Source organism: Madurella fahalii (genome assembly GCF_045866475.1).
Source record: "Madurella fahalii IFM 68171 DNA, scaffold_6, whole genome shotgun sequence".
NCBI classification, from domain to species: domain Eukaryota; kingdom Fungi; phylum Ascomycota; class Sordariomycetes; order Sordariales; genus Madurella; species Madurella fahalii.
The window spans coordinates 1,638,386-1,659,061 of NW_027263976.1; the positions used below are offsets into that span (position 1 = coordinate 1,638,386).

The 20,676-nt window shown below is 55.3% G+C and overlaps 3 protein-coding genes across 3 annotated transcripts; all 3 read left to right on the forward strand.

Annotated features, from left to right (window-relative positions):
• Positions 1-1,486: 1,486 nt before the first annotated feature.
• STE23 (metalloprotease) lies at positions 1,487-4,964 on the forward strand (the record flags this gene model as incomplete). The annotated part of the gene is made up of 4 exons (XM_071065935.1): positions 1,487-1,753; positions 1,827-2,681; positions 2,740-4,375; positions 4,441-4,964. 4 exons carry the CDS (start codon positions 1,487-1,489, stop codon positions 4,962-4,964), a joined length of 3,282 nt encoding a protein of 1,093 aa, XP_070922036.1.
• A 2,271-nt stretch (positions 4,965-7,235) lies between these two features.
• Positions 7,236-12,099, forward strand: MFIFM68171_10517 (uncharacterized protein; the record flags this gene model as incomplete). Its single annotated transcript, XM_071065936.1, has 6 exons — positions 7,236-7,464; positions 7,524-9,921; positions 9,978-10,323; positions 10,399-11,146; positions 11,210-11,386; positions 11,465-12,099. The coding sequence occupies 6 exons, from the start codon at positions 7,236-7,238 to the stop codon at positions 12,097-12,099; spliced, it is 4,533 nt and encodes a 1,510-aa protein (XP_070922037.1).
• A 4,995-nt stretch (positions 12,100-17,094) lies between these two features.
• Positions 17,095-19,956, forward strand: PDE2 (3',5'-cyclic-nucleotide phosphodiesterase; the record flags this gene model as incomplete). Its single annotated transcript, XM_071065937.1, has 4 exons — positions 17,095-17,254; positions 17,318-18,166; positions 18,246-18,844; positions 18,907-19,956. The coding sequence occupies 4 exons, from the start codon at positions 17,095-17,097 to the stop codon at positions 19,954-19,956; spliced, it is 2,658 nt and encodes an 885-aa protein (XP_070922038.1).
• Between the last annotated feature and the right edge of the window lie 720 nt (positions 19,957-20,676).

The following is a 20,676-nucleotide window of genomic DNA, read 5'->3' on the forward strand; positions in this document are numbered from 1 at the left end:
TTTTTATTTATTTTTTTATTTTATTTTTTATTTTATTTTTTTCCATCCTCCCCCCTCCCTCTCTCTTCCCCCTGCGCGAGACATCCCATGATGGTTACCACCGTTTTCTTGTCCCGTGTTGGTTTGCTGTTTACTTGCACAGTCCCCGCGTTGGTGATGTTGGTTGTTGGGCCTCGATAGATATCCGATTGCTACCTGCCCGCCCACGCGCTAGTTCCTTGCCCACACGTACCTAAGGTTGTTGGCATCCTGCTATCACGAGCTTTTCTGTGTAGACCAGTATACGATCTGATACCTCCCCGACAGCCACTGGGGTACTTGTACAAGTACATACAGACGGCATATGTACAGGGGTGCCACCTACCACAAGTCGCACCTTGTGGTGAGCGGCGCTTGGTTGAGTTCGGCATTGCAACGACACACCCCCGGTGCTCTTCTTTATGGGTCTTCCTCGTTATATTATCACAGTACCAAGCTGTCAAGCGAATGAGTCGATCGAGTTCAGCAGACAGCACATCAAGTGCCCAACCACGAGGTAACCGGGAGTCTGGGGGCCATTTATTGTCTCTGCTTACCCCCCGCTTCTCCCTGTACCCCCCTCCCCCCTGGTTTATACGTTATAGTCCCAATCTGATAATTTCATGCCCGAACCCTTGTTCCTTTCGAGAAAGCTCTCCTCGCAATCCCGTGGATGCTGATACTCAGTTGAAAAATCATTGTGCCGAGCGGCTTGTTGCCTCTCCGCTCCGGTCATTTCTCGAGGCGCCCTTCCGGCTGCGGGTCCCCGGGACAGAGCACACAGTGATCCTCCATTTGGGCCAGCCGGGTTCTCACCACTGCGTCAGCCTGCGCGCATATAAAGGTAGCCGCTCCTTGCCAGGGTCTCCTGGTACTGAGCTATCAGATCGAAGCTACTGTGGCATCTATGAACGCATTTTCGCTGCTCCTCGTCCACTCGGCAGCCATTCATTTTCTCGGTACTTAAGGCCCTGCATATCCCCTTTTTGGTTGAATCCCAGCTTTCCGCACCACGCGCGATATCTCGGTGCTCCGCCATTCTGAGCAGCCCGGAGCCTACGACGGACAGCTGGCCATCCCCGTCCCGCCGGCGCACTTGTTCCAAGCTGTTTCCCGGCACTCAAGTCGTCGGTAACCTTCCCTGGCACTGTAGGGTTCCCCACACAGTCGCACAGACAATACATCTGCTAACTCAGGTAGGCTTCTGCAGACCACACCGTCATCACCTCTCCCCCAACCTATCTCCTCGGCGGCTTCCCCAGCCCCACCGCCCCTCGTACTGTGGCCGACTCGCCTTGTTTGTTTTTTTTTTTTTTTTTTTTTTTTTTTTTTTTCCTTCTCTTTTTTGGTCTTTCTTTTTCCCTTCTTTTTTATCTGAGCAGTCTTTTGTGGAAGACATTATTCCTGGCCGGACATCTGACCAGCCACATATTCCTTGCTGCCATCGGATTGACGTCGGCGCACCGTTATGGCAAGTCCGCGCCCAGATACGCGACCCTCGGATGGCGCGCGTCCCGGGGACAGCCCACCCCGCAAGGTCGATGTTATCACGGACCGGCTAGAGACCCCGTCTCTCGATGACCGGTCCTATAGGGTCATCCGCCTGCACAACCAGCTCGAGGCCCTTTTGGTTCACGATCCCAAGACAGACAAGGCCAGTGCTGCCATGGATGTCAACGTCGGGAGCTTCAGTGATGAAGATGACATGCCGGGAATGGCTCACGCGGTTGAGCATGTAGGTGCATTCCGTACATGGGACGGGCCATCCCACGCCCGATACCGGCTGCAGCACTAACCGGCGGTCACAGCTCCTCTTCATGGGCAACAAAAAGTACCCTGCTGAGAATGCCTATCATCAATACATCTCGGCCCACTCTGGTCTGACCAACGCTTACACCGCAGCAACATCCACAAACTACCATTTTGAAGTGTCTGCTAAGCCGAGCAACGGGGAGGAACCCTCCGCCACGAATCCGTCGCCACTGCTGGGAGCGCTAGACCGTTTCGCCCAGTTCTTCATTGAGCCGCTGTTCCTTGAAAGCACCCTGGATCGCGAGCTCCGCGCAGTAGATTCCGAAAACAAAAAGAACCTACAAAGCGACCAGTGGCGTTTGCACCAGCTCAAGAAGTCGTTGTCGAATCCCAAACATCCGTTTTGCCATTTCTCCACTGGTAACCTTGCGACGCTCAAGACGGTCCCCGAGGCCAAGGGGATCAATGTCCGCGACAAGTTCATTGAGTTCTACGAGAAGCACTACTCGGCCAACCGTATGAAGCTCTGCGTCCTCGGGAGGGAGTCCTTGGATGTTTTGCAGTCCTGGGTCGTTGAACAGTTCTCGTCGGTCAGGAACCAGAACCTAGCGCCTAATAAGTGGGAAGACGTGGTCCCGTTTACCAAAGATCAGCTTGGAATCCAGATATTTGCAAAGCCGGTGATGGATACGAGGGAGCTGAGCCTCATCTTTCCGTTCATGGAACAGGATCACCTCTACGAGTCGCAGCCTAGTCGATATATCAGTCATCTCATAGGTCATGAAGGCCCAGGGAGCATCATGGCATATATCAAGTCGAAGGGCTGGGCTAACGGCCTTTATGCCGGAGCATGGCCTGTCAGCCCCGGCACTCCGGATATTTTTGAATGTCAAATCACGTTAACAGAGGAGGTACGAAAATCCCTCCTAGCAGTTGGACAGTACAGAAGCAACTCACACTGCGTACCAGGGACTCAAGAATTACAAGGAGGTCGTCAAGGTCTTTTTTGAATACATTGCACTCCTGCGGGAGACAGAGCCGCTGGAATGGATATTCGACGAGCAAAAAGGTCTGGCCGATGTCAATTTCAAGTTTAGGGAGAAGACGCAGTCCTACCGCTTCACAAGCAAGCTCAGCTCGTTCATGCAGAAGCCGCTCCCACGCGAGTACCTACTGAGCGGTTACAGCCTCCTGCGTAAGTTCGATCCCAAGCTGATCAAGGAGGCTCTTGATTACTTGCGGCCCGACAATTTCCGCATGACTATCGTCTCGCGAAACTTCCCCGGAATGTGGGAGCAGAAAGAGAAGTGGTACGGGACCGAGTACACGCGCCAAACGATCCCAGCCGAGTTCATGGACGAGATCAAGAAGGCCGCAGCGAGCGCCCCTAGGGACCGGACCGCCAAGCTTCATCTTCCGCACAAGAATCAATTCGTTCCCACCAAGTTGGAGGTCGAGAAGAAGGACGTCAAAGAGCCGGCACCGGCGCCTCGTATTATCCGCAACGACTCGCTCGTCCGGACCTGGTACAAAAAGGACGACACCTTCTGGGTTCCAAAGGCAACCGTCATCGTCAGCTGCAGGACCCCAGTCGTAACCGCGACGGCAGCCAGCCGGGTCAAGTCACGGCTCTTTACGGACCTGGTAAAGGATGCGCTCGAGGAATACTCATACGACGCCGAGTTGGCTGGCTTGGAATACAACGTGTCGCTCGACTCCCGAGGTCTGTACATTGAGGTGTCGGGCTACAACGACAAGTTGGCAGTTCTCTTGCAACACGTACTCATCACCACGCGCGATCTCGAGATTCGCGACGACCGGTTTGCCATCATCAAGGAACGCATCAGCAGAGGATATCGGAACTGGGAACTCTCCCCACCTTGGACGCAGATTGGGGACTACATGTCGTGGTTGACAATCGACGCCGGGTATGTGGTCGAGGAGCTCGAGGCCGAGCTGCCTCACGTTACAGCGGATTCAGTGCGAGCTCTTCAGAAGGAGCTGCTCGCTCAGATGCACATGGAGATTTTCGTCCATGGGAACCTCTACAAGGAGGATGCTCTCAAGCTGACGGACATGGTTGAGACTACGCTGAAACCGCGAGTGCTTCCTTGCCAGCAATGGCGGGTCCGTCGCGGGTTGATCTTCCCGCCTGGGTCCAACTATATCTGGAAGAAAACGCTTAAAGATCCGGCCAATGTCAACCACTGCATCCAGTACTTCCTCCACGTAGGAGACAGAGGAGATTACACCGTGAGGGCAAAGACGCTGCTCCTGGACCAGATCGTCCACGAACCCTCCTTCAATCAACTCCGTACCAAGGAGCAGCTCGGCTACATCGTCTACTCGGGTGCATGGACGAGCATCACGCAGTACGGCTTTTATTTTGTCATCCAAAGCGAGAAGACGGCACCGTATCTCGAAACTCGGATCGACGAGTTTCTCAAGACCGTGGCGAAGACGCTCGAGGAAATGAGCGAGACCGAGTTCGAGAGCAACAAACGCAGCATCATCGACAAGCGTCTCGAACGTCTAAAGTACATGGAACAGGAAAGCAACAGACATTGGAGCCATATCCACAATGAGTACTATGCCTTTGATAACGGTAAGCCCATGCTCTGCATTAGCTAATCACTCACTTTATACTGATAACACATTTCATTCATCCAGCCCAGCAGGACGCGGCATACATCAAGCCACTAACCAAGGAGGACATGGTTGAATTTTTCAACCACTACATCCACCCGTGCTCGCCGTCTCGGGCCAAGATTGCTGTCTACCTGGAGGCCCAATCCAAGAGCGACGTGTCGACGAAGCAAATATCAGAACTGATCAAGACGCTGGGGCTGGACGCGACCGACGCTGCCCAGGCGGCAACGGACCTACAGACCCGACTCAGCGGGGCGGGCCATGACGTGGAGAAGGAGGTGGCGGATCTTCGGGATTATCTCCTTCACGACTTGAAAGTGTCGGAGGGCAAGATTGATGCCGCAGCCGAAGCGTGGAGGAAGATTCATACAGAGCACGGGCCCAGGAACGAAGTAGTCAAGGACGCGGAGCCGCCCTCTGCAAACGGAACGACTCCCGTCATCATCCAGGATGTTAGGCTCTTCAGGTCAGGTCTAGCTGCTAGCAAGGGCGCCGCCCCGGTAAGGGACTTAAGCGAATACGAGGATTTGGAAGCAAAGCTTTGAGCATTGAGGGCTGGGATGAGAGGAACGAGGGGGAATCGGCGTATAGAAAAGGAGACTGGATAGAGGGATCTAAAGACTTCAAGACCAGGGGAGCCATGGATGGAGTGGCACCTCGGCGGAGATACTAATTGATCAATACGATAGATGCGAAATGGGCATTGTTTTGACACCCAGGACCGTGGGTGTGACCGAGCATGTCGTACGCATGGACGACATATGGTCATGGACATCGACCATTGTCATATTAGATAGACAATACAGCATTTTGCGTTGTGTTACAAACCTGCATTCAGTGCCTGCTGCAGATTGATGTAAAGGTAGATAAGATTGATTGGATACGGATTACCTTATGGAGTGACATAGAGATCTCGGCTTTCACAGTATATCCAAGTCCATCGGAATATTTAGCCGCGCCTATTGCAGCTTTCTTGAGTCCCGGCTCAACAGGGCCGTTGCATACTTGGGCAGCGAGGACAATGGACTATTACGTCAACAAGGTTACAGGACACACATAAACGCAGCTACGTCGCTGGCTCTAATAGCAAAAGAGAGTGTCTTGCTAGACCGGAAGGGACGTCACACACGCCGCTATTTCTCGCCAGTAATTATTGTAGTTTACATAGACGTTGAAGAAGAATATGGAACCGACGGCTCCTTTATTTCTTTTCTAAATCATATACTATTATACTATATTTTGAATTTATTTTATTTTATTTTATCTTACTTTTGCCCCCTCCCCTTTCTTCCCTTCGCTCCTAATGCTCTTGGCTAAGCTTAGGCTACGGCAAGGTATGCGGAGTAGGATGTTGCTTCTAGTCCCAAGAGGCGTTCTCTAAAAGAACTCAAAAAATAAAATAGAAAATCTCTTATCTATGTTACGGGATTTATGATGGTTGTAGGAAATGCCTATTGTTCAAAAAAAATAATTTTTTTCCCAGAGTAAAGATTGCTGCTTGAATAGGCCGGACACTGTATCTTCTGTGGTGTCGACAAGACACAGTACATGTGCACAGTAATGGAACGTTAGGGGATTCGGGGCGGTTGTGTTTGTGCATGAATAAGTGGCGCGTAGCTGGGCGGGCCGACAGGCGAGTTTCACGCTTCTATCAGCTTCCTCCAAGCCCAACTTTCCCCCATCTCCGCAACCGACAACTGAAAACATCCACCGTGCGAATAGTTAAGACCCGACCCGAGACTGAGCCAAGTGAACGAAACAACGCTCTTTGCCACTCGCCGTGCCCAAAGATCCGAGGCTGGCGCGGATTACACTTCCACGTCTTGCTGGGCTTCCAGAGGAATAAAAGACATCCTCTCCCTCAGGGCTGAAGCTGAGGCTCTTAGAAAGGGCATTGTTGCCAACACCGCCTTTGCTGAGGGAAGGTGCTGTGGTTCCCCACCCGATCCCACTCGGAAGCAGGCAGAAAAACTTGGAGGGTTGTTACTTTGCTAATACCGCCGACTTTCCTTTCTCCCAATCTCCTGAAGAAGTGACTCGGTGCAACAACACAGTCGCATGCCCAGGTTGCACAGGCTTGCTGTCTGAGCCGGGTTCACCTATTCTAAGGACGTCTCGAGACAGCCACTCGCGTCAGTGCGAAAATTAACATCAGACTGCAAGGAAATGCGCCAGCGCCAGCCGTCGCTTCGCTTCGCCGCCCGCCGCTGATCCTAGACACGAGACAGACTGCCTGCCTGTTGGCCGCTGATGCACCCGAGAATTCGGCCCTTCGCATCATCGTGCTGTCCGTCATTGCTGTCACAACTGGTCCGTTTGCGCCCGTCCTCTCACAGCGCTCGGCCTCGTTCCTCGACCGCCTTCTGCGCAACTCGACACTCTCCGAGCCGGCATCCCTAGAGCTGCACAGGCAGCTCGCCTTCACCACGTCTTCCCAAAAGAAACGGAGGATTACCCGCCAGGTGACCAGGGAGCACAGCAAGCCCGACGACTTGGTGCTGCCCTCAACTGAAGAAGACGCCGATCCCTCCTTCTCCTTTTCGGCAGCCTCGACATCTGGCCTTAGCACGCCCACCTTCGCTCGTGCCGACTCGCTCCCCCGCTCCGGCGTCCCGCCCCGCCTGCAGACACACAGCAGTTCCTTCGCTGACTCCCCGTCTTCCGCCGCGAGCTCCCCCTGTGCGGCTTCGGCCGACTTGTCTATCGACTACGACCGGAGCGCCGATTTGGTCGACTCCAGCCCGACCCTGCAGCCGTCAGAGGACGGGCCCGCAGGGAACCAGTCTCCAGTCCTCCACTCGGCCCGACGCGCTCTGATGGGCGGCTCTGCCGATACCCCCCAGCGATCCTCCTCTCCGTTAAAGCGCCGAGCATCCAGCATGGAAATAGAGAAGGAGAGTGCGGACGCGAGGGAGGACGTGGATATGATCACCGCCCCAGACTCGCAAAGAAATGAGCTGGATCAAGCGTCGAGGCAACAAGATGGCAAGCCAGGGGCCGCGGCCTCTGATGAGAATATGAAGGCTGAATTGCCCTTGCGGACCGGTAATATTTTCCCCCTTCACATCATCCTAGCGAACCCCCTGTGCTGATCGTTCCGGCAGACGTTCCCCCGCTCGACCAACAAATCAAGACTATCGAGACACTCGTCAAGGCCTTTGCCGAGACCCCTGCGAAAGAAGGCGAGGAGGCCTATCTCGTGTCTCGTCAATGGCTCGGTCGGGCACAGGCTTTCGGATCTGATGCGAAGCATGCCAGCAAGGAACCCTCGGAAGGGTTGCTAGGTCCGGTTGACAACTCGGATATCATCCAAGCCATATTCACAGACTCCAACGGGGCACTCTGCGTCAAGTTAAAGCCGGGCATGGACACGGAGAACTTTGAGCTGTTCCCCAAGGACGCCTGGGATCTCCTCATGTCATGGTATGGCTTGGCTCCTGGACAATCGCCCATCGTCCGACTCGCTCACAACACAGCGCCTGATCCTGTGAGCCTCCCAACCATCCAGTTCGAGTTCCACCCCCCCGTCTTCACGATCCACCGCCTATGGTCTGCAACAAGCCCCATTCCAGTGGAGCAGGAGCTCAAGTTGAAGAAGCCAGCGCCTCCTGTGGTCGTCCAGAGCACCTCCTTTGGTTACCACAACTTCCTGAAACAGGTGAAGACGCTCGCCGGCGTGTCAGCGGACCGAAAAGTCCGCGTCTGGAGACTTCTTCAAACCATCCCTGCCACGGAGAACTCGTCCGAGCCCTCCGGGATGAAGACCCCTCCAGATTCGCCGGGCCGTGCCCCTGATATCCTTGGTCGCCCGCCCGCGTCCCCCGGAGCCTGGCCTGAGATGCTTGTCGATGTAGAGACGTTCTTGAAACTCGAAAAGGACGTTGAGCGTGGCCTGGTTGAAGCAGACGACACAACTACCAACCCCAACTACAATGGGAGAAAGAGCTTGTCGCTGGTAGGCCTCGCCGTCGATCAAACCCTTGTTCTCGATGAGCAGGTCGATCGCGACTCGTACGTCTCTACCTACAGGGGCAGTAGCATCAAGGACAAAGCTATCGCAACTAGGGGCAGCTCCAGCAGTCTTGGCGCCCTGACCCGCGGAAATGCAAGTGGGCGCAGCAGCCCAGCGCCGCTGGGCCCTCAGACCCGTGGTCGCGCGCAACAAAAGCCCGGACGTACAATCGGCTGTGTCGGGCTGCAGAATTTGGGCAACACCTGCTATATGAACTCAGCACTGCAGTGCGTGAGGAGCGTCGAAGAGCTCACAAAGTACTTTTTGACGCACGAAGCCCAAAAGGAGATCAACCCGGACAACCCGCTTTCTCACAATGGCGAAGTTGCCAAGGCGTATGGGCGCCTCCTGGAAGAGATATACAAGGATCCGGCGCCGAACTCGGTGGCGCCACGGCATTTCAAGAGCGTCATCGGGCGGTACGCTCCCGCGTTTTCCGGATACGGGCAGCAGGACTCTCAGGAGTTCGTTGGCTTCCTGCTCGACGGCCTTCAAGAGGACCTGAACCGCATCAAGAAGAAGCCGTACATCGAGAAACCCGACTCCACCGACGACATGATCAACAACCCGGCAGCGATCCGGGAGATGGCCGGAAAAGTCTGGGACATCACCAAAAAGCGGGACGACTCGGTCATCGCCGATCTCTTCACCGGCATGTACAAGTCGACGCTCGTGTGTCCCGTCTGTGACAAGGTCAGCATTACATTTGACCCATTCAACAACCTCACGCTCCCACTTCCGGTAGCCAACGTATGGTCCCGGGCCGTCAAGTTCTTCCCTTTGAATGCAGCCCCTGTCGAAATCGTGGTCGATATCGACAAGAACAGCAGCATCAAGACCATGAAGCAGTACATCTCTGTGCGAGTTGGAGTGCCCATTGAGCGTCTCTTTGCGGCTGAAGAGTTTCAAGGCAAGTTATTTAAGATATATGATGACATGGGGACAGTCTCAGAAGAGATTCAGTCTAGCGACGTCCCTGTGGTGCACGAGCTTGAAGCCGCACCCACCAATACCCACGGGTCCAAGAAGGTCAAAAAGCCGAGATACATGTCGCTGGCCGCTGATGATGACGACGAGGCGCCGTCTCCCCCCATGGAGGATTCCATGACAGAGCGCATGCTTGTCCCCGTTCTTCATCGGATGGATCCATCCGGTCGGAAGCGATATGGGCGCAAGAACTCGGAGATTGTACCTCCGCCGCACTTTATCGTCTTAACGCCCGAGGAGGCTCGTAACATGGAGGTTATCTATCGCAAGATTCTAGAGAAGGTGGCTACGTTCACGACGCTGCCTCAGCTTTCTGCGGCCGAAGATGGCGATGGGTCGGAGACTACGGACCCTGAGATCATCAACACTGCGTCGGATGTGGATTCCGCAGGCGATTCTAAGATCGTTGCCAAATCAGTCGAGGGCGAGGAGGATATCGTTGACGTAACGATGCACGACGCAGCCGATGCCCAGAAACCTACCGCTTCTGCGTCACCTGAAGGGTGAGCACCCCGGTAAAACCCAAGACTCGCTCCATGGCGCTAACCATAATTCAAAGATCATCACCGCTGTTGAGGCGGTTCAGACAAACGCGTCCCAAGTGGATCAGTCCTTTGGAATTTCTGGCCCCAGATTTGCAGAATCTTTTTGACCTAAGCTACTTCGAGGAGTCGGACGCGATCATCCCTACTGGGTGGCAATCCACCTCGGAAGACGGCCTCTTGCCAAGGTTGAGCACTAGGTTACCGAAGCCGGCCGCTTCGGACACTGAGATGCGGAGTCCTGGGCCGCTGGATGGCTCTGACGAAAGTGGTAGCGAGGAATCGGCGCGATTGCCGACGTCTGCAGTCACTCGCATGGCTGACGAGTCCAGCGACGAGGATTCGGATTTCCCCAAATCCAAGGTTAGTGGTAGCAACTCGCAGCAAGAAATCTCTGGGGCTTGCAGACGACTGACACTGTGTGCTTGTGTGCTTCAGAATTCACAATCCCGGCTGAACGGGGCAGGTTTCCACAGCCAAGTAAGCGCCCGGGGAAAAAACAAGAAGATGAAGTCCTATAGGACTTACAGTAAAAAGGGCAAGAAACGGTTCGAGAAGCAACAGCGAGCTGTCCGCCGGAGCCAGTCCATAGAGCCAGTCGATACCGACAATGCCCTTCCAAGCGGTGCCTTGGTCGGTCTCGGCGAGGGCCTGATGGTCGAGTGGAGCGAGGAGGCCTTTGACTTTGTCTTTGGCGGGACGCCGTCGGATAATGGGATGCGGGGCATGAAAACATACAAGAACCTCGTGACTCTGGAGGATCCCGCCCTCGAAGCCAAGAAGAAGCAACGGCAAATGCGTAAGAAGCACGGTATCTCGCTGGACGACTGCTTGGACGAATTCGAGAAGGAGGAGATCCTTTCCGAACAGGATACCTGGTACTGCCCTCGTTGCAAAGAGCATCGCCGGGCCAGCAAGAAGTTCGACCTCTGGAAGACACCGGATATCTTGGTGGTCCATCTGAAACGGTTCAGCTCTAGTGGCTGGCGCCGGGACAAGTTAGACATCCTCGTCGATTTCCCTGTCGAGGGGTTGGATCTGACGCAGCGCGTCATTGACAAGGAAGACGGGAAGCAAGAGATCTACGATCTGATCGCCGTTGACGACCATTGGGGCGGCCTAGGTGGCGGCCATTACACTGCATTTGCCAAAAACTTCATAGACGGCGAGTGGTACGAGTATAATGGTAAGTTTGCGCGTGCCACTTCCGCGACTTTGTCAGGTTCCGGAACCGCTAACACCCCGCAAGATGCTACCGTTGTGAAGCAAAGTACTACCGCCAAGGTTGTGACATCCGCCGCGTATCTTCTATTCTACCGACGCCGTTCCGAGGCCCCGTTGGGTGGACCGAAATTCCAAGAGATCTTCGACCGTTACAACAACCAAATTGACGCCACCGATGAAGATATGCTGGAATCGGGGGAAGGTCAGCGTCTCGGCCAAGGCTCCTCCCGTCGTGGATCGCCGAGCGCTTTGACCGGAGCAGGTCTAGTTCTCCCTCAAGGAAGTCGTGGTTTGGCTAGTATCACAGACACCGAGCTACCCTCATACCAGGCGAGCATCGTCAACGTCGGGGAGGCCGACGATGACGGCGACATGGGCGCTCCTTTGCCTTGGAGCGCCCACGAAACCCTGCGCAACAGCATCGAAGGTGATGACGAGGACGAGGGGATCGGTCTCACCGATTATGACAGCGGCATGGCTGGCATGACGTCGGTGATTGGCCCAAGCAGCTGGAGCTTTAACAATCTCAACAGCAAGGCGGGGTCCGATGCGGACGGCGACATCGCCAGCGACGTGGCGCAGAACGACGGGTCGTCCATCAACGGCGACGACGCCTTTGAGGCGCATGCCGACATGGAGTCGCTGCTACCGGCCGAGCCTGGCTCGGGGTACGTTGAGCCCCTCGAACCGACGTCGCAGTTCCCCGAATACGATGTCCCGCCCACCCCGTCGGCCGAGGCGCAAGACTTCATGGGCCAGATTACCGAGGAGACGTGGGGCAAGATCCATACGGTCCCTGCCGCCAGCCTTGGAGACGACCAAGCTAGCGACAAGGTCGCTGAGATTCACGTTGGCGATGTAGACGAGCAGTCGTTGGTGCCGCCGCCGGCGGTGACAGGGAAGCCACAGACTTAGAGTACTACTTCTCCTGCCGAGCCAGACTGGGAGCACATCAAGCTGCCTGAACCGATGCGCGAGGCGCCCTAACACCAGCTCCGTTGGTTGATAAGTAGGGATACCAAGTCGGCGCGGCGCTAGGGCCTCGAGCAGTTTTACTTTCTTCTCCTTTTCCCCTTTTCACCTCTTGACAGAGGGATGGTGATTGGGAATACATAGAACAGAGGTGGCAGGGAAGGTGGCAGGGAAGGTGGCAGGGAAGGCGGCAGGCAAGGCGGGATGAACGCACGAGGCGGAATGGGCTCGTTTGGCTAGGCCACGCTATGCTAGACGGGTGCGGTTTGGTTTCTTGAGTACCGGCCGCATGCCTTACTTACCTTCCTTCTTTACCCCACCTGCCTACCTTCGTTACCTTGCATGAGTGCGTGGGATTTGGTTCCTTTCTCTTTTGGTGGGAAGGGCTAGACTTGCTGGACAATGAGTCAGCCCGTCTACCCGGTTGCGGGCCAGGTCAGGTCAGGTTATGTCATGTCAGTGGCTTTGTAGATACTGTTAGAGCGGGGGTGATGGGCCGGGGAGAGGGGCAAGAGAGTAAACGATGTAGAGTTGCCGGTTAAGCTCGTGGTGGTGGTTGCAGAGATGACGATGGTTCATTGAGCGAGCGGTGCATTGTATTACATTCTCCTACACACATTCCCCCCGCACACCTTCAGCATGTCAAGTCTCGACAGGGCAGGGTATGGCGGTAGGTTAAAAAAAGTGGTTACATAGATGGCGTACAAAGGTTTTGGTTTTGGGTCTGTTTCTGTTGCTGTTTCTGCTCGCCTGTGTGTTTCGGTGCTGGGTGATCATCGAAGCTACCTTACACAGAGATGTATTTATGTAGGTGCTGGTTCTGATGGATGTGGACAGAATCTGTTACCAAGCACTGCATCATGGGGGAAGAGTCTCTCTTGTAAAGCTAAAAGGTCGGTGCGGATGCGTCACGGCTTACATGACCGGGGATGTTGAAGATCTCCATTTCCAAACAGAATAGCGTTATAAATAACTCACTGGGGGTTCCCATGCTTCTTCTATCACGTTATCCTCCGCAAAAGAGGCTGTTTCAGCCCTGTCGATCGGGCATGGTGGCACAACTATCACGGACCTTTTTCTTTTCTTTTCATTCTTTCTTTGGTTTTTTTTTTTTTTTTTTTTTTTTTTTTTTCCCTTCCCAGCGTTGCGAAGGTGGCATTTCTGGATTGTCACGCTTGTTAATGGTTTCTTTCTTTCTTTCTTTCTTTCTTTCTTTTTTTTTTTTTTTTTTTTTTTTTTAAAAAAAAAAAAAGGGGGGTGGGGTGGGAGAGAGAGAGAAATAAAAACAAAACAAAACAAAAACAAAAGGGGAAGAAAAATTCACCAAGACGATGCTACGACGATACGGCGGATATGCGGCGTTGAGTCAGATCTTCCACCCGATCTCGGTGGGGTCTCCCGTACCGGATCTCCACACCACTCGAAATGCACACGGACACTGATTCAGTTGCTCGCGACACGTGGCCCTGACAGCATTTTGCAGGCGGGCAGCACGGCATTCACAGGTGAAGACCGAACACGACCGACAGAATGCATGTCTCAAGCTACGAGAGTACGGCAGCTGCATGCCAACCCAAATGTGGGTTGGATTCGAGGTCTGAGCGGGCGGGTGCTACGTGCCTGAGGTTATGTATGTGTGTATGTGTGTGCACACAATCAATTTCCGGGCCAGTTTTTGGACGCCGTTTTTGCGTGCGGAAAGGAAGAGAACAAAAAAAAAAAGACGTAAACCGTTCGGAACGGCTGGCAGCTGGGCGACGACGGGACAACACGGCATACGGGGTGGCCGGGAGACATTGGACTCGGCCCGTAATACGTCGCAGGAACAGCACCCGGTCCGGCGTCTGTAAGGATTTATAATCGCAGCGGGGGATGCCGCCGTGAGGCCCAAGGCTGATCGGCGCCCGCGTATGTACATTATTGTATTGTACTGTACTGTGGTACAGACACACCTGTCAACCCCACAGGGTACGGCAGGCCCGGGAGCGGGTTCATTCGCTTCTTCGTCGTCGAACTGTGCCCCTGGCTTACATTGAGCCCCCGACAATTTTGTGATAGGTCAGAAGTAGATTAAGCCGCCGGCGGGTCGAGCTGAGCTTCGAGCCAGTTTTGCGTAGCGCACGCCAACATCATTGGCGAGAAGGGGGAGGGGCAAAGGTAGGGTAAGGTAGGGCAAGGTAGGGCAAGGTAGGGCAAGGTAGGGCAAGGTAGGGCCAGGAAGCGGCACGGCTAAAAGATGGAGGGGCGCGAACCCAGGCATTGGCGTTGGGCATGATGCAATGTTCGGCGCGCAACTGGGCTGACACCTGACTAGCAGAGGACTGACTTGGTCGTGGGGAAGTCGTGGGGAGCGAGCCGACGAGGCGCCTCCCATCTTGCAACCAACGCGGGGGAAACGACGGGGACGCTTTATTCAAGGACGGGACCGTCCCAAGCGACCTCGTGCGACTCGTCCCGGCCCTTGGCAACCACTGCCGGAAAACGTTCTGCGATGCTTTGTGCTGCTTCGAGAAGGGGGCGCCGTAGGGCCAGGGTCCGTGGGGTTGGCCAAGCCCGGAGGAGCACGCCCGTGGGGACTGGCTTGGCCCGCGACTTGATCGCTTTTGGAAGGTCGGGAGGCGGTTCTGGTCCCGCCTTGGTCCGCCCGATGGAGCCGTTACTTGCTTGTCTGCCTTTTGGAGAAGCTTAGCTCGGCGGGTTGCTGCCCGTGAGTGCATTGCTCCGAGCCGGAGAGGGCTGCTGAAACGGCGATCTGGAAATGGCTCGTCGTGTGGCATGCTAATTATACACAATTCAGCATCTTTCGCTGCGCGTACCTGGTGGCCAGCGCCGGCGATGATCACCACTCTGCCGTTGCGCACGTTGCAGCTTGGATCGTTTGATGCTCATGCCCGTCCTGGCGCTCGCGCCGACAGGAACTCGGTTACTACGTGTCCGTGCCACCTGCGCCTGCGATTTCTCAGGCCTCGGAGCACTGTCGCGGCCGGCCCTGCGTCGCTTGTCGAACCGCGATGGGGTTTTTCTATTCCGTACTGAGTGGCTGGGGCCGAAGGAGGCCCCTCTGCAGGGGGCGGAATCCATATGACCCGAACAGCTACGCCAGGTCCACCCTCCAGTGTCTCTTCGCGCCGGGTTCTGCCGCCGCGCAATAGCCGGGCGAGAGCGCCTTTTTCCTCTATTTTATTATTTATTTTATTATTTTTTTTTCCTGAAGAATATATATATATATATATATATATACATATATATACACATATATATTTTACGATCTCGACCGTACCAGCAGCCTCGCGGTGGAGAGGCCCGGGCCACAGGCGTGCTTTGCAGCTCTGGCTCCGCTGCAACTGTAGTGGATCTTTTATTGAATTTCTGGCATCTGGCACAGGGCGTGTGCGCTGCATGTCGCAGGCACAGAGATTCTTCCAGGTTGCTTTTTTGTTGCGCGACGGGGGCTGCAGCATGCCCTGGGCACGGGCGAGTCGAGGGTTTTGGTTTGCAGTAGCGTTGTTCGACGGCTCTTCGAGAAGACAGCCAGAAGGCCAGGGGGTCTTCGACGGACCACTGAGCGGTCGCGCCGGCTATCCCTGAGATTGCACCTTACCCGTTCGCGCAGCATCATCCACTCTAACAAGGCGCTCTTACTGGCTCCCGCCAACGAGGAGGGAGGGGGTATGCATCCAATGCATCCACACTTCCGCCCGTCCCCCGACGAAATGGGCCCCCCCCCTTCCCTGTTCCCACCCTTCCATTTCGTCCAACTCCCTTGGGGAGGTCCTTGCCTATCATCGACCCGTTCATCAGAAACCAGCCCAATCGCGAAAAAGCCTTTATTCCCATCGCAATTGATCCACACCCAGCTTCCCACCTACCTCCCCCAGCGTAATTCGCCCCATGGGTTCGCCGGCGCCGAGAGCGGGCGAGAGTGTGCATCTTCTGCCTTGGCCCTTTGTCATTGCCGTTCTCTGATATCGACTGCCGCTGCCGCCTCCGCCTCCGCCGCCGCCGCTCTCTCGTGTCTTCAACCTTTCCACCCGCCTGTCTGTCTACACTAGTGCCCACTGGCGGCCGCTCTTGAGACTAAACAAAACAATTGACAATTTAGGGTAAGTTTCGCTCTTGTTTCCATGATGCTGTGTCCCTCCCTTCGTCCCTCCCTCCCTCCCTCCCTCCGTCACTCCCTCCCTCCGTCACTCCACGCCTCCACGCCTCCACGCCTCCACGCCTCCTCTCCACGCCTCTTCTCCACCCGCTCCTGCTCCTTAGCCCAAACCCACACACGCCGACTTTGACCCACGCGGCCCAGATCGCCGTCAGTCGCGCCGAGTGCTGGGCCCGGGCCTCTCCCTTCTCTCCCAAATCTTTTCGGCGCACCGACCCGGCGCTCTGGTTTCCGCGCAATTCCACCCTCCCCTCCGCTTTTCTCAACGCGCACGCAGATTCGGCCAGTTCGATGCGCGGCATGTCTAATTCCGAATCGCATAGGCCATACAACGTCATCCACCTTCTGCCAGTTGCTCAACGTCAGCCTCTCGGCCGCGAAAGGATTTCAATCGACGATCGCGGGGCCTCATCCGTCCTAGGCCAGAGGCCTCAAAGAAACGTCACGCGATTCCCGATATCAGTTTCTTCTCGTGCTCACCCGTGGCTGGCCGGATTCTGCCCCTATCGTCGCGTCGCCCTCGGGCCTTTCCCTTGCCGCCACCGACCCTTCCCCCCACGCGCATTCATCGCAGAGAAAGAGGGCGCCACATACCGATTCCTCGCCGAACGCGATCGGAGCCGACCCGCCGTCTGTTCTTTGGACTGGCCCCCGTTCGCCATTTGGAGACGTTTGCAGAGTGCAGGTGCCCGTGTCCGGACCCTGTCTGGCCGTTCGCATCCTTAACGCTGTGGCGGAAGCGTACCTAGTCGCAAGACTGGTCGCTTGTCAGGGCCACCATGGAGAATGTCGAGTGCAATGTCATCTATGTTGACCGGTCCGTGTCACGGGACCGGCACGTCAGAGCCGCCGGGCAGACTAGCGATGGGGATGCTGTCGAGGGGGAGTCGGCGCACGTTGCAGAGAATGTCAAACTTCTCTTGAATGTCTTTGGCGAAGGTACACTTACACATCTTTGGTCGCAGTGACGCTGATCGAGTATACTGATGGTCGGGGAAATAGTCCATTTATGCAGCACCGGAGGCGCATGTCTGACCCAATGGCTCGATCTTCAGGAATCTTCGATGGCGACCCTCAAACCGACACTTTTCCTTCTGGATACCCCTTACGAGGATCTGATATCCGAACCGTCCCGCTCAAGTTCCCCCTCGCCTCTTCCGTTACCCGCCGCCCACGATGACGAGAACCACGAAGAGGAACTATACGGGTTGACGTTGCTGCAGAAGATAATCTCGGAGTCTTATGTCCGTAATGCGTCAAAACTAGCCGTTACGATTCCGATGATTGCTTTCCCGAATGGTAGCCGGTCGGAAGATGTCCAAGCCTCAGGCGCGGTCAGCGAAGAGACTCCCCTCGCAAGCCCGCGTGTGAATTCGTCCAAGGACCACAGGGCGGCTAACAAGATGATGGTGAAGAAGTGTCTCGATCTCGGCGCCACGGATGTTATGTCGAGCCCCATGAATGCCAAGTGCATAACTAACCTTGAGGTACATGTCTACCGCGCCCATCGAGACGCCACACGCGAGCAAAAGGCCCTCCTGGAGATCCGTCGAGGCCGAAAGCGTTCATGGGTCGGAATAAGCGAGGAGAAACCCTTCTCCTATCTGCGGGAAGCGATGGTGTCCAAACTCATGAATTGGATATGCCTCATCGAAAACGAGGATGAAGATGGGCTAGGGAGCATCAAGTTGTCGGTTCCGGTTGAGAGGCAGGCCGAAGTTTCGTTGGCAGTCGGCCGGTGGCACTTTTGTGCCCACCACTTCACCGACGACGAACTTGTTGTAGCGGCCGCCGTCATGTTCAAGCACGCATTGTCTATGCCAGAGCTGGAACCATGGCGGATACCAACAGGTACGTGGCGGTCAGGCCGCTCTTATTAATCATGCTGCTGCGATTGAATTCTGCACAGTGTGCTGACCGCCTCCCTCAGACCAGCTGCACAGCTTTCTTCTCGCTTGCCGGGCTGCCTACAACGCCTTTGTCCCATATCACAACTTCCGCCACGTGGTTGACGTTCTGCAGGCAACCTTCCACTTCCTCGTTCGCATTGGGTCATTGCCCCCTTACCCTTCTACCAATCGTTTACCTTCCGAGACGCCTCCAAAATCGCCGATCGCCCAGCTGCTTCAGCCGTTTGAAGCGTTGACGCTTCTTATTACGGCTATTGGCCATGATGTCGGGCATCCAGGGGTCAACAACGGGTTCTTGGTAACGCTGAATGCGCCACTCGCGCAGCTGTACAACGACCGTTCAGTTCTAGAATCCTTCCATTGCGCCGCCTACTCTCAGATCCTCCGGAGGTACTGGCCGTCGGCCTTCTCCGACAGCAAGATGCGCAATCTAATGATTAGTTCCATTCTTGCAACGGATATGGGCCTGCACTTCGACTACATGAAGAAGCTGGGCGATCTTCAGGGCCGACTACGCGCAAACAATAACAGCGCCGAGGGGTGGAGCGAAAGCGTTAGAAACGAGCAAAAGGCATTAACGTGCGCTCTGCTCATCAAATGCGCAGATATCAGCAATGTAGTAAGTGCACATAGCCCACGATCTGCTCTATGGGACGCCATTCTCATTCGCACTCTCATCAGAGCCGACAACATGATACAGCCTTCCGGTGGATGCACGTTCTCGCCGACGAATTTTCCCGACAGGCGACCATGGAGAGCGAATTGGCTATCCCCACGTCACTCATGTCGGAACCGAAAAAAGATATCATATCGCTGGCCACTGCGCAACTGAAGTTTATGAATGTATTTGCCATCCCGCTATTCCAAGGCGTCGCCGAGATCCTGCCCGCGATGCAGTACTGCGTGGACGAGCTCCACTTGAACGAGAGCTTGTTCGACAGATGTCTTGTGGATGAGCAGGAAAGGAGATTGCTCGGCCGACCGACACAGCGAGACAGTGATACGGATCTGTCTCCCAAGATGGTAGCGTTCACAACATCGCCGAAACTGCCAAGCGAGGCATGTCCTGCAAAGGCAACTACGGAGGCTGTGCCTAGGGTTCTTGAACCTCGGTTCTCCGCAAGCACCGCTGTTGTTGAGCATACCGAGACGTACTACAGGCCATCTCAATGTCCCGGGCGACCGCCTGATGGACGGCGGGCCGTGGACGGGATAATAACCAGTTTTGAAGCAGTGGCCGACTTTGGCCGCAGCGACCCGTACAACATGGACGGCTACCATCCTCATCTCCCTACCAACCAAAGGTCTAGCGAGACCACCGAAGGGAGCTCGGCCCCCTACACTACGGACTGGGCTTCGCAGGCGACCAGCGCGACGACGGGTAAGATGCCGTTGTCGCCTAGCACGCAAGGAACCAGCATTGTGAGTAAAGACTCGTTTGACCGCCCCGATAGCATCCCAGTGACGAGTGTGGCGGCGCCCGAGTCGACAACGACGGCCGAGTCGGCAAAGAGCCATGCGGATTTCAAACCCGACAGCTATCCCATGAACGAAGAGCCCCTAAGAAACGGCCATATCAACGGGGCAGTGAAGGGCCTGGCGCCAGAGGATTCCGGGTGCAGGCAGCTGAAAAAGAAGCCGAGCCGATTCAGGATCAACGGCCTCCAATCACTCTTCAGGAAGCACAAGAGCTCAAGTCCGCCGATGCAAGCCACCGATACAGCGGGGTAAATGGGACGCTGGGTTTATGCCAAACCGCCAGCCAGACATCCCACCCAATTTCGAGCCAAGGACGATGGGGTGGAGAAGCAGGCAGGGTCAGAACTTATAAGAATTGAACCCGCCAGCGGAGCCGAGCACCTCAGAGCAGATGGCCCATGTTCGGAAGGGGTTAAAGGTTCGCTTCGACCGAGCCCCGTTGAGGGTATATCGGCTTGAAGCTGCTCTCCGACATGTGCATGTGTCGTAGCATGGGAACGGTCAACGAGTGATTGAACGGACGGGCCCTATCCCGCGTCACACATCGACCGCGAAATCACTATACGAAGCTAAGATATTCGACGTCACGGTTTTTTTTTTTTTTTTTTTTTTTTTTGTGTGTGTGCACATTACCGGCATACCTTACGCAACGCTGTGTACGATAATGGAACCTGGGAGCCTTGCTTATAGGGGATCGACCCGCTTCCTATTCTTCACTTCATCTTCACCGTTTCCGCCCCAAACGTATTATATCTCTCTCTCTCTTCCTCCTTCCTCCTCATTTCCCTTTGTTCCATGGTTTGCCATTTTGGTATGTAGGGCAACCACACCAAAAAGCCGGGCGGGCGGTTTGTACTAGCGCTGAAAGTGCTAAAAAATCGGCGGGGAGAGCGGTGATGGAAAGCAGGAAGAAGGTGGTTATCTTGAGGCAGTTGTTCTCTTGGACCAAGGCGGCGGTCGGGATGGCCAGTG